This window comes from Castor canadensis, chromosome 11, assembly GCF_047511655.1.
Source record: "Castor canadensis chromosome 11, mCasCan1.hap1v2, whole genome shotgun sequence".
NCBI classification, from domain to species: domain Eukaryota; kingdom Metazoa; phylum Chordata; class Mammalia; order Rodentia; family Castoridae; genus Castor; species Castor canadensis.
This window is the reverse complement of record NC_133396.1, coordinates 33930104-33942198: the sequence shown is the minus strand read 5'-3', so window position 1 is coordinate 33942198 and position 12095 is coordinate 33930104. Positions and strand designations below refer to the sequence as shown.

General features: G+C 41.9%; 1 protein-coding gene across 11 annotated transcripts in view; it reads left to right on the top strand.

Annotated features, from left to right (window-relative positions):
* Positions 1-12095, top strand: part of Tex14 (testis expressed 14, intercellular bridge forming factor) — an 89329-nt gene that overhangs the window by 40942 nt on the left and 36292 nt on the right. For all 11 annotated transcript variants that reach the window (XR_012438642.1, XM_074046195.1, XM_074046190.1 and 8 more), the window contains 4 exons: positions 542-720; positions 9430-9581; positions 10424-10614; positions 11019-11178. Coding sequence is in view for 10 of the 11 variants with exons in the window: in XM_074046195.1 (XP_073902296.1) it covers positions 542-720; positions 9430-9581; positions 10424-10614; positions 11019-11178 (682 nt within the window). In the remaining variant the exon portion in view is untranslated. The remainder of the gene's footprint in view (positions 1-541; positions 721-9429; positions 9582-10423; positions 10615-11018; positions 11179-12095) is intronic.

Here is a 12095-nt window from a genome sequence, read left to right as displayed (position 1 = left end):
AATTCTGTATTAGTATTTCCTTTTGTTTCCCTGGCTAAGGGCATTGCCTTAAAATGCCATTTGTGGGGAGTAGACACATGAGCAGCTACATTGGTGTGAGGGAATTTCTCTCCTTTTAAGATTATCTTCTAGTTCATATGACTGGGATAGGGATGGATTGATTCTCTGCATCCTTCAGGGTGCTTTGAAATTCTAGTTTCTCACAGCAGCATGGATTTGGATAGGGAGGGGCTAAGGAACATCTACTGGTGGTAGTAGGCAGACCTCCACTGACAATTAAAGCTGAGCCTGGATGCATATACCAGGCTTTGAGAATGTTCTCCTTTGCCCTTCAGCACAGTTAAAGGAAAGGAGCCCAGGTTAGGATCAATGGGACTGTAGGTCAATGACTTACATTCACTGAGCTTTAGGTTCCCTATCTTAAAATGGGGATCCCAGGTGGCTGTGAGAATTAGGTGAAAATACTTTGGAAATGACAGGTGATCCTATAGCATCAGGAGGCTTTTGCCTTCTGCTCCTGTGCTTTCTCTCTCACTTGCAGAGGTCGCAGTTCCCAGTGCTGCACATGGAAGTGATTGTGCACTTACTGCTCCAGGTCGCTGATGCCCTGAGATACCTGCACTCCTGGGGGTTTGTCCACCGCTCCCTCAGCTCCTATGCCGTCCACATAGTTTCCACGGGGGAAGCTAGGCTGACCAATCTGGAGTACATGATGGAAAGGTGGGTACAACCTCTAGTGTGGCTTCCTCCTGAAGAGGGTCTCCCTTGAGGACCTTTGCTGTAGAGACAGAACTTTTTTTTTTTTTTTTTTTAAATTTAATTCAGTTTATTTAAATGTTTTATAAATCACTATCAGTAATTTTAAATCCAGATGAACTTAATCCATTTTACATAAAAAAACCCACTTCCATTATTTAATAAGAAATTCTTTTAACTCACACTGTTGACATTAAAGTTCATGTTCAAACGCTTAACAAAGCTCTTATTTTTATATAATTTTATAAAATTTTAATATGAAAGTGACCTGGAGGAGAAGTAACAGACCATGCACCTGGTAGTGAGACACAAGTGACCTCAACCAACTAACCATACCCAGAGACAGAGAAAAAAGCTAGAAAAGGAGGTTAGCAAAGCCCAAGTCTTCTCTACAAGAGGGAAAAAACAACGCAGCCTTTTTATATATATCAGCACAGCCTCTGATTTTAACAAGGCGGCTTAGCTACCTGATTAGCCTCAGAAGGTCAGTTTTTAGCAGGGTAAGATTACACAGTGTAATAAAGATTATAGTGTATAATAAAAGCCAAAGTCTAGAGCAGCCCTACTAATAATTGAGAAACTAAGACATAACTATAGATAACAAAGGAACAAACAATAGGAACACCACTTATATAAATGCACATAATGAGGAAAAGACTGGCATGAAATCAAGTAGTCCTACCAGCATGCTCGCTGTGTGGTCTTAGCATGCAAATGCTTGTTGTATACAAGCATTCAATGCTGGAACTAGAGACAGAACTTAATGTGGACAGGAGTCCTTCTTATTGATGGAAATTCCACTACTGTTTATCAGTGGTGGAAGAGATTTTTCAGATGCTTTACCTATCTGCCAAGGCTTTGAGAAAGTTGCTTCTGCTCAGGACATTCTTACTTTAATAAACAACTAACATATAAGGGCCCACGTTAGCCAACGTGTGAAAGGCTCTAACTAACCACTCTAAAATTTTCAGTGACTTAGCACAACTGAGGTATATTTCTTATCTTGCAATCTAATGTGTGTGTCAAAGGTGGCACTGTTACATGTTTTCCATATCAGTGGCTCTGTCTCCCCAAGGTTTCAGTCCTTCATTCCATTCTTTGTATTGCTGGCCAGGAAGCAAGAGAAAGTATGGAGGGGTGCACAGTAGGGTTTGAGGCCACCCTGAAGTGGCCTCACCTTATTTCAGGAAGGCCCCTGCTTTGCAGTGACTGGGCCTCATCTTATTGCAGGAAGGCCAGGGAAACTTGCCATAGCTATAGGAGGGAGAACGTGATGGATTTCTTATACCTTCCATGGAGTTCTAAAGGTGTTCCCTGATCTCAAGGGGCTCAGCACAGTGAGAAAGGAACTCAAACAATTCCCTCATTCAAGGGCTGGTGATGGGCTTAGTTTCCTGTTGGGCTGGAGTCTAAGACCTCCTGAGAGTTGGGGGCTGACCCCGTGACTCAGGAGGTAGGATCTCTCCTGCATATCTTTGATGCCATCCACAGCTCTGAGTCTTTGGCTCAGTGTTGCTTCTGCTCTGTGAGAGGCCCCTGCCACTGGGCAGATGCCTTGCTTAGCCCTATCTACGTTTGTTTTTCCTTGTCTCTCCCCAACTATCCCTGGCACTGGCAGGCGGCAGGTCTTTGCTGCTCAAGTATTCTGTATGTTTACTTCTCTCACTAGATGCAAAGCTCCGTGAGGACAGTTTTGTTTTATTCACTGCTGTATCCCAGATGCCTAGAACAGGCCTTCACACAATGGGCACTCTGCATGCTTTTCAAGTGAATGAAAGTGAAAGATTCTCACCTCCTCAGACTTGAGTGCTTCTTGTCTCTTTGCCTGGAAAGGAGGACAGGGGAAAGATTGTGCTTGGTCTTGTGGGCCTTGGTGAGGAGTCTGAATTTTATTCTAAGCCACTGGGATGCTGTGGAAGTTTTTTTTTTTTTCTTTTTCTTTTATTCTTTCATAAAAATGTCAGAGACAACTTTTATTGCCCCCAAATGTTATTCTAGATGTAGGGTTTTTTTGTTGTTTGTTTTGTTTTGGTGGTACTGGGGCTTGAACTCAGGGCTTTGCGATTGTTAGGTGGGTGCTCTACCACCTGAGCCATGCCTCCAGACTGCAAATGTCATTCTGAAGAAAGACGGAGGAAGATTAATGTTCCATCAATGGGGGAGGGTTATGCCTCATGGAGGATAAAATAATGAGACGTTGTCTATCCTCAGTTCACAAGGAATGCTGCTTCCCCACTCAACTTTTCTCACATTGCTTCAAAGTGAGTATTTTCAAGTCCTATTTGTGATTGAAAAGGTCAACTGATGTTGTATGGTTCTTAACCTTTTGTGGAGCACAAACCACTTTGAGAATATTGATGAAAGTTCTCCATAGACAAAAGTAGTAAAGGATCCATGCATATCAGAAGAGTCCATGCCTTCAGTTAGAGCACGTGACAGAACTGTGAATCCTAAGAAACCACTTAAGTCCAAACCCCCAGGAATTTGAGGCCCTGGAATAGTAAAATGGCTTATCCATAAGTGAACGTGAAGTGGAATCAGGTAAGAAATAAGTAATTCAAACAAGTTTTGAACAAAGTCATAATTTTCTTATATAAAGAAAAGTTCCAAGTTCCATTGACTTAGAAATTAGTAACAAAAGACAGGACTGTAAAACTGGTACATTGTATGTGGTGGGGAGGGTGAACGAAGGGATATTGTGATAAAGGAACATGATATATTTCATATATCTATATGAAATAAAGCAATGGAATCTCTTGCAATTGCTTAAAGTGGGGTGGGGAGGGGTTGAGGGGGAGAGATGGTGGGGACAGTGTAACCAATGTACAATATAAGCCTATTTGGAATTGTCACAATGAATCCCCCCTGTACAATGAATATATCCTAATAATAATAATAATAAAAGTTAAGTTCCACCAGGTCTGGGTGCCGGTGGTTCACACCTATAATCCTAGCTACTCAGGAGGTAGAGATCAGGAACATTGTGGTTCAAAGCCATCCCAGACACATAGTTTGTAAGACCCTATCTCGAAAAATCCCATCATAAAAAAGGGCATTGTGGCTCAAGGTGTAGGCCCTGAATTCAAACTCCAGTACTGCAAAAACAAAAAACAACAAAAAAAAAAACCCACAATTACATCAGAATCTAAGGTATAACTACAGTAACAAAAATGCTAAATAGAACTGGAAGGAACTGGCACAAGTACTGTTCCAGAAAGTTCCTTGATGGACCAGGCTAAATGTATAAGGAAAACCCATGGTGGGATCGGGTTTGAACTCAGGGCTTCACACTGGCAAAGCAGATGCTTTACCACTTAAGCCACACCTCCAGTCCATTTTGATCTGGTTATTTTGGAGATGGGGGTCTCTCTTTTTTTTGTGGTACTGGGGTTTGAACATAGGACCCACACCTTGAGCCACTCTGCCAGCCATTTTTTGTGATGGGTCTCGTGAACTATTTTGCCCAGGCTGGCTTTGTTCCTCTTGATCTCTGCCTCCTGAGTAGCTGTGGTTACCAGCATGAGTCACCATCACCCAGCTAAGGGGTCTTTTGAATTATTTGCCTGGGCTGGCCTCAAACCTCAATCTTCTCAATTTAAGTCTCCCAAGTAGCTAGGATTACAGGTGTGAATCACCAGTACTCAGGGACCAGTAATCTTGAAAGGCACTCACCTCACCATGTTCCACAAAAACATTGCAGTATGGACCCCTATACCTCCATGATTCCTTCTTCCCTGCTTTCTCTCTCTCTCTTTTTTTTTTTTTTTTTTTTTTGTACTGCGGCTTTAACTCAGTACCTACACCTTGAGCTATTACATCACCCCTTTTTGTGATGGGTTTTTTCGAGATAGGGTCTCGTGAACTATTTTACCCGGGCTGGCTTCAAACTTTGATCCTCCTGATCTCTGCCTCCTGAGTAGCTAGGATTACAGGTGTGGGCCACCGGTGCCTGGCTACTTCCCTGCTCTTTTGATAAAGTGCATAGTAGGCAAAGTTGCCCTTCTTTGGTCACCAAGAACTTATCCAGGCTACTGCCCCATAAAGCAATGATAGGCATGGTTCTTGTCCAGCCTAGGCAAATAGTTTGCAAGACCCCATCACCAAAATAACCAGAGCAATTGGACTGGAGGTGTGGCTTAAGCGGTAGAGTGCTTTGCAAGTGTGAAGCCCTAAGTTCAAGCCTCAGTCCCACAAAAACAAATAAGCAAAAAAACACCTTTCAGGGAAGGAGCTTGCCTGGCATATGTGGGACCCTGGGTTCACTCCCCAGCGCTGTACCAAAAGAAACCCCAAAACCAAAAACAACCTTTCAAGGTCTCCTCATTTCCTGCAAGATTAATTCCAGGCACTTTTTGCAGGTGTGAAAGTCTTTCCAGATGGGCACGCTTCCCATGTGGGGCTCTATTCACAGTGTCAACTTCATCCCTTCCCACAACATCCTGGTCATTTGCAGCCACTTCAGTGCTGCTCCCCACATCTGGAATACCTGCTCGTGCCTAGTTCTCCTTTTAAACTCACTTCAGACCAATTCAGCACATTCATGAAGCCTGCTCTGGTGCCCTCATCCTGAGGCACTGTGCATCTTCTTCCCCTTACCCTTAATACTGAAGTGTACTATAGCTGTTGCTATACAAGTGTGTCAGCTCTGGCTAGGAGGCCACCTCCCAGAGGGCAGGAGCCCAGTCTTGTTCAGCACTATCTTCAGCAGTCCATCTTAAGGCCTGCTACATAGTAAGTCTTCAGCCAGTGTTGGATGAATCTTTATGAAGAAAAAAACTCAAAATGGTCCAGAGCAGGGTTGACTGCTTTGGCTATGTGTTCCAGAGCAGTGGAAGCTAAGGGATTTGGACTTAGCTATATCAATAGCCAATACCACCAAAGACTTCCGGAAGGCTGACAAAATTGAAGCTATTGGTCAGTGATAGAATGCTGTCTGTTGTTGAGAAGAAGAAAGAAGGCCTGTCGGTTCCTCTGCTTTTGCTGTCATGGAAATGTGACCCTTGGAGGAAAATAGAGCTTTGGAGATGACCTGGCCCAACTGTATCCTTTCTTTTCTTTCCTTCCTTCCTTCCTTCTTTTCTTCCCTCCTTCCCTCCCTCCTTCCTTCCTTCCTTCCTTTTTTTTTAAATTCTGGAAATTTTGGAGATAGGATCTTGCTTTTTGCCCAGACCAGACTGGACCTTGATCCTTCTATTTTACCCTTCCTGTTATAACTGTAACTGGGATGACAAGTGTGAGCTACAACATGTAGCTTTTTTTCTGTCAAGGTGGAGTCTTGAAAACTTTTTTTGCCCGGGCTGGCCCAAGATGCTGGGATTCCAGGCATGAGCCACGGGTCCCCAGCCCTTTTCTTCTTTTTAAATTATTTATTTACTTACTTATTTACACACACACACACATGCAGTTTGCAGTACTGGGGTTTGAACTCAGGGCTTCAGGCTTGCTAAGCAGGTGCTCTACCACTTGAACCACTCTGCCAGCTCTTTTTTTGTGTTGGGTATTTTTGAGACGGAATCCCAAGAATTTGCCCTGGCTGGCTTTGTACCTTGATCCTCCTGATCTCTGCCTCCTAGTAGCTAGGATTACAGGTGTAAGCCACCGACAATGGATGCTTCTTTTTTTAAATGATGGTGCTGGGGATCAATACCAGGACTTCACGAATGCTAAGCAAGTACTCTTACCACTGAGCTATATTTCCTCCTTTTATAGATGAGGAAACCGAGACCCAGAGGGATGAAGGGATGATAACTGACCCAGTTGGTTGGTTAGGGGCACAGCTGGGGTCAGTCAGACAGAAGAAAATGCCTCCAGACCACAGAGGCTGGAGGGATTGGAGGTTGAGTGTGTGAAGATCAGCTTAAGAGGGTATTTAATGAACCAGGGAGCCAAAATGGAAAGAAAAGAAGTGAAATGCACTGAGAAACTGGGGTCAACAGCCAGCCAAGTGAAGGAAAGGAGGTAATTATGGCCACTGAAAGCCCCTCTGGCATGGTAGAAAGATGTGAATTCTCTTGGCCTCAGAATGGAGCGTCAGGCAGAAATGTCAGTGAACAAGTTGTTTTAGCCATACAGCTTGCCTGCCTTTCTCTTTTTTTTTTTTATTTTATTTTTTATTTATCATACATGAATAATATGAGGGAATTTCATTGTGATAATTCTATACATGCATAAAGCATATACCTTGAAAAGTTCACCCCCTTCATTATATTCCCATTACTCCTCTACCTTTTCCCCCTCTCTTTCAAACAGTGTTTAATGGGTTTCATTATGCTCTCTTCATATGTATAATGTAGAGGGTACTTCCATCCCTTTCATCTTGTTTTTTGCATCATTACTGGGATTTGAACTTAGCGTTGTGCTTGCTAGACAGGCACTCTGCCACTTGACCTATACCCCCAGCATTTTTTGTTTTAGTTATTTCTCAGTAGGATCTCTTGTTTTTGCTGGGGCTGTGATCCTCCTGTTAATACCCCTGCAAAGCTGGAATGATAGGTGCGTACCACCACACCCAGCCTTATTGGTTGAGGTGGGGGGGGGTCTCACTAGCTTTTTGTCCCCGATGGCCTTGAACTGTGATCCTACTGTCTCCACCTCCTGTGTAGCTGGAATTACAGACATGAGGCACTATACCTGGCCTTTTTCTTTTCCTTCTTTTTTTTTTTTTTTTTGGAGATAGGCTCTCATTATGTAGTCCAGATTGACCTCAAACCCATGATCCTCCTGTCTCTGCCTCCCAAGTGCTGGGATTATAGGTATGTAACACCATGCCCAGCTAATATACCTTTCTTTTTAACCTGATAACATGAGTTGATGATCCAAAAATTCAAAATGGCTTTTAATTCTACACTTATTTTTGATAACATTCTATTGGACACATTAGTTTGTTTAATGTCAGCATCAAGGGTAGCACTCCATTTCTTAGTGTAGAAATGGTACAGCAGATTTTCCTATTTTTCAGCTCTTCCTTAATGTAATTTTTAGAGATGGAATTGATCTTACAAGTGGTGTCACATAGCTGCAGCCAAATGTAATTTTAATGATGTAAATGTTGACACCAGAAAACATCTGTCCTTCAGTGACAGCCAGAAAAGAAGACCTCTACTCCCGGCTAAGTTTTTTTTTTTTTTTAAGTGCTGTGCTGTGTTGGGGATTGAACAAAGGGCCTCTCATATGCTAGGTGAATGTTTTACTACTGAACTACTTTCTCCCACCATTTCCCAGCTAGCTTTAACAGAGAAAGAAGAAAGGACTGTAAGAGAAGAAGGTAAGAGGAAATCAAAGAAAGGATTTGAATTCTGGTTATAAGTGACTTGTTCCTTACCAGAGCTTTAGACAAGCCTGAGAGGCCTGAGGGGGTGTTTCATTGGAGAATTGTCCTCCACCTTGAAGAGCTGCATATTAGCGTCTCAGAATCTATCTCTGACAATAAAATACTACACTGCTTTTTCTGGGGTCTAAGGATGTAGAAATAATAGAGCACTTGCCTAGCATGCATAAGGCCCTGGGTTTGATCACCAGCACCACACACACACACACACACACACACACACACACACACATACACACATCAACTATTGCTTTTTCTATAACACTAATATAATTTGTATTAACCTAAAATTATATAATGAATACACCAAATTCATATATTAAATGTATATATCTGCATATTAAATTTGCATGCATATCCATGCTGTTCATACTATACCAACCCACACCTAACTGTCCAGTAGTAGATTTTATAACTTCACTAATGCCTATCACTGATTTGCCTGAATACTTCATCTTCCCTACCAAACCCCCTAAGAGCTAGGTCAGAGCATCCTAAATGTCGCCTAGACCAACAAGAAGCCTCAGGGTGAAGTTAGTTCTAACTTTTGCCCACAGCTATTATGTTAATCAGATGAGTTGATAATTAAGAATTAAGTTTTTGAAAGCAAGAGACAATAAGTTCTTTGCTGGTCTGACATAAGGATAGGCTTCTCAGACTTTGAGAAAACTTTCCTAAGTAATGTTTTTTTTCCAGCAGAACCTCTTTTTTTTGGTACTGGGTTTTGAACTCCAGGCTTTGCACTTATTAGGTAGGCACTCTACCACTTGAGCCACACCTCCAGCCCTGGATGGAAGTGGGGGGATTGTCTTGAAAGAGTATTTAACAGCAAGCATCAAGTGTACACTTGAGGATATAGTGATTTAGAACACTGGAAATATAATAGAATAAAATGAACAAAGTATTTCAGATAGTAAGTATTCTGTAGACAATAGTTCCCTGAGGAGGCTTCAACCTGATACCTCAGTCACTGGAAGCAGCCACTCACTCTAGGATCTGTGGGCAGAGCATCCCAGACAGAAGGAGTAGCTGATACAAAGACTGGTAGTGGTAATGTGCTTAGCATGCCAGAGTAGCTGAAAAAAGGCCCCTGGGACTTGGGTGGGTAAGTGGGAGAAAGTAGTCAGATGAGGTGTAGGGGTAGAAAGGGCCAGAGTAGATCGAGATGGTAAGGAATTGTAGGTATCAGAACAAAATCTGCAGGTATTGGGTTAGCTCAGTTTCTAGTTACATTTCCAGAAGCTTAAGGAAACTGCCAGTCTTCACAGACAAACATTTGGATATTCTGTGTGGTGATCCGTTGACCCCTTAAGACATGAGCCCTGCCTGTGTGTTTCCTTCCTTAGCCAGGACAGCGGTGTACATAGGGATCTGACTCGAGTACCCCTTCCCACCCAGCTGTACAACTGGGCTGCACCAGAAGTGATCTTACAGAAGGCAGCCACGGTGAAGTCGGACATCTACAGCTATTCAATGATCATGCAAGAGATTTTGACAGGTGATCAAGGAGCACATTCACATTTGAGCAAAGCCCAGGAATTAGTTTTATGAAAAATGTGGGAATTAGAAAAAGATCTCTTCAAGAAGCCTCTGTGTATAAGATATAAGGTAGTCTCCCAGCTATCTTTCTCTTTAAGACTCAGCAAAACCTATATATCTGATTGTTAATGATACTGCATTTAACCCAAGCAAAGTTATGTTGTTGTTGTTTTTTCCTTCAGTACTGGGGATCAAACCCAGGGCCTTACAAATACCAGGCGAGAACCTCCACCACTTAGCTACACCCTTAACCTATGAAGCAAAGTAGTTTTTTGTGGGGGGCAGTACTGGAGTTTGAACTCAAGGCCTCACACTTACTAGACAAGCACTCTACCACATGAGCCACTCCAGGCCTGCAGCAAAGTTTTTAAACTGAATATTGGTGTCAATACTTAAGGAGCTCTGTGATGTGCCCCTCGCTTTCTGTGTTACTAGGGGTTGAACTCCAGGCCTTGCACTTTTTAAGCATGTGGTGTACCACTTGAGCCACTCTGCCAGCCTGGTGATGTGTTCTTTAAAGAGAAGACTGGCCTCTGAGAATATCAAGTTAAATACACTCAGGGCCAGAAGATGTTTAAACAGTGTCACCTGAAAGAAATGAAAGCTCTTTCAAACCTATAGGACTAATGTGAAGTAGTAACATAACTGAAGACAGAAGGATTCCTTCAAAACACACACACACACACACACACACACACACACACACACACACACACACGTACACAGAGTACCACTTCAATCACTCCACCAGCCCATCTGATTTTTTTAATGTTACTCCTTCCTGTGACTTTTTCCTTATAGACAACATACCCTGGAATGGCTTAGATGGCTCAGTTGTTAAAGAAGCCATAGTCTTGGGAAATTATTTAGAAGCGGATGTCAGGCTTCCGAAACCTTACTACGACATTGTTAAGTCGGGCATCCAAGTCAAGCAGAGAGACCGAACTATGAACCTTCAAGATATCCGGTATATTCTGAAGAATGATCTAAAGGCAAGTCTGGAAGTTGTTGGGAGTTTATTTCTGCTTACCTCTCTCAGGGAAGTAGGGAGTTAGAGACCTAGAAGAAGCCAGAGATTCAGTTTTAAGACGTTTTAGAAATCCTCATTTTATTATACAATATTTCTGAAAAAAGCCTAACTGCTTAACTTGATGAGGGCAGCAGGGAATTGAAGAGAGGACCTGGGGAGGTTCACATAGTGAAGATTCAATGAATGATGGTTATTACTGCTTTCAAAGGAATGAAATGAAAACAAATTAGCTAGTTAGGACTATAAGTCAGTTTATCCAATAAGATTTAAGAGGGGATTTATCTGATTTATAGCTGAGCTTTTAAAATAACCAGTGACATTCAGATGACTGTGAATATGACCTTGACAATATTTCCTGTGTTACAGGAGTTTATTGGATCCCAGAGAACTCAGCCAGCTGAGAGCCCCAAGGTGCAGGGATATGAACCCTATGAACCCCAAAACGATGTCAATATCTATCTGGGACTAACCTCAGACCATCAAAAAGAAGTCCCAGACTTGGAAATCAAAGAGCTAAAGGAAATGGGTATGCCCATAACTCGAGTTAAGCATCATATTGACAGTAGTTTTGAGAGTCACATGAGCTGCAACTAATCACTTACTCCAAATTGTACATGTGACTTATGCTAGGGAAAATCAAGATTCTTGCAGTTATGAATTTGTTTCTAGAATGATTACTCTTAAGAATTTGTCTAATTATTTAACTAACAAAAATTATTTAAAAATATTTAGAACAACTATCTACTAACTAGCTAGACATATTGGCATGCTCTTGTAATCCCAGCTATTCTGGAGACTGAAGCCTGAGAATTGCTTGAGCCCAGGAGTTAAAGGCCAACTTGGGCAACATAAGACCATGTTTCAAAAACAAAACAACAAATCCCTACAGTATGCTCACTATAGAAAATTTGCAACAGTACAGAGAAAATTCCTTACCAATTTAATTTTGTCACCTAGAAACAATTTGTTTACATTCAGTATTTCCTTACAACTTTTATTGCTTGTTAGTTCACTTGAAAACCTTAGCATTTGGAGCTGGAAAAGTTCTTACAGTCATGAAGCTTGATGTTATCCCATTACAGATGAGAACACAAGGTTTAGGGAGCTTTCAGAGTGGTCCTCCAAGCTCTGATTATTTGTCTCCTTCATCCCATTTTCTGCAAGCTATTCACCAGTAACCAAGAATGGTGTATAGATCAGCTTTGGCATTGTTTTTTGTTATTTATTCCTCCCATGATGCAATTGCTTCTTGGGCTATGTCTTGACTACTGTTATCAGATGCTCACTAAGAGCATAACTCTAACTGACACAAATAGTTACACTCTTTTGTATGTGAAGAAAGTTACTGGTGTAGTCCTTGAGATCTAGGTATCTGTAATTTGCATATTCTGATAGTTAAATATGTTTTGAACACACTGTAAATGAAACTTAGAATGTTTCTCT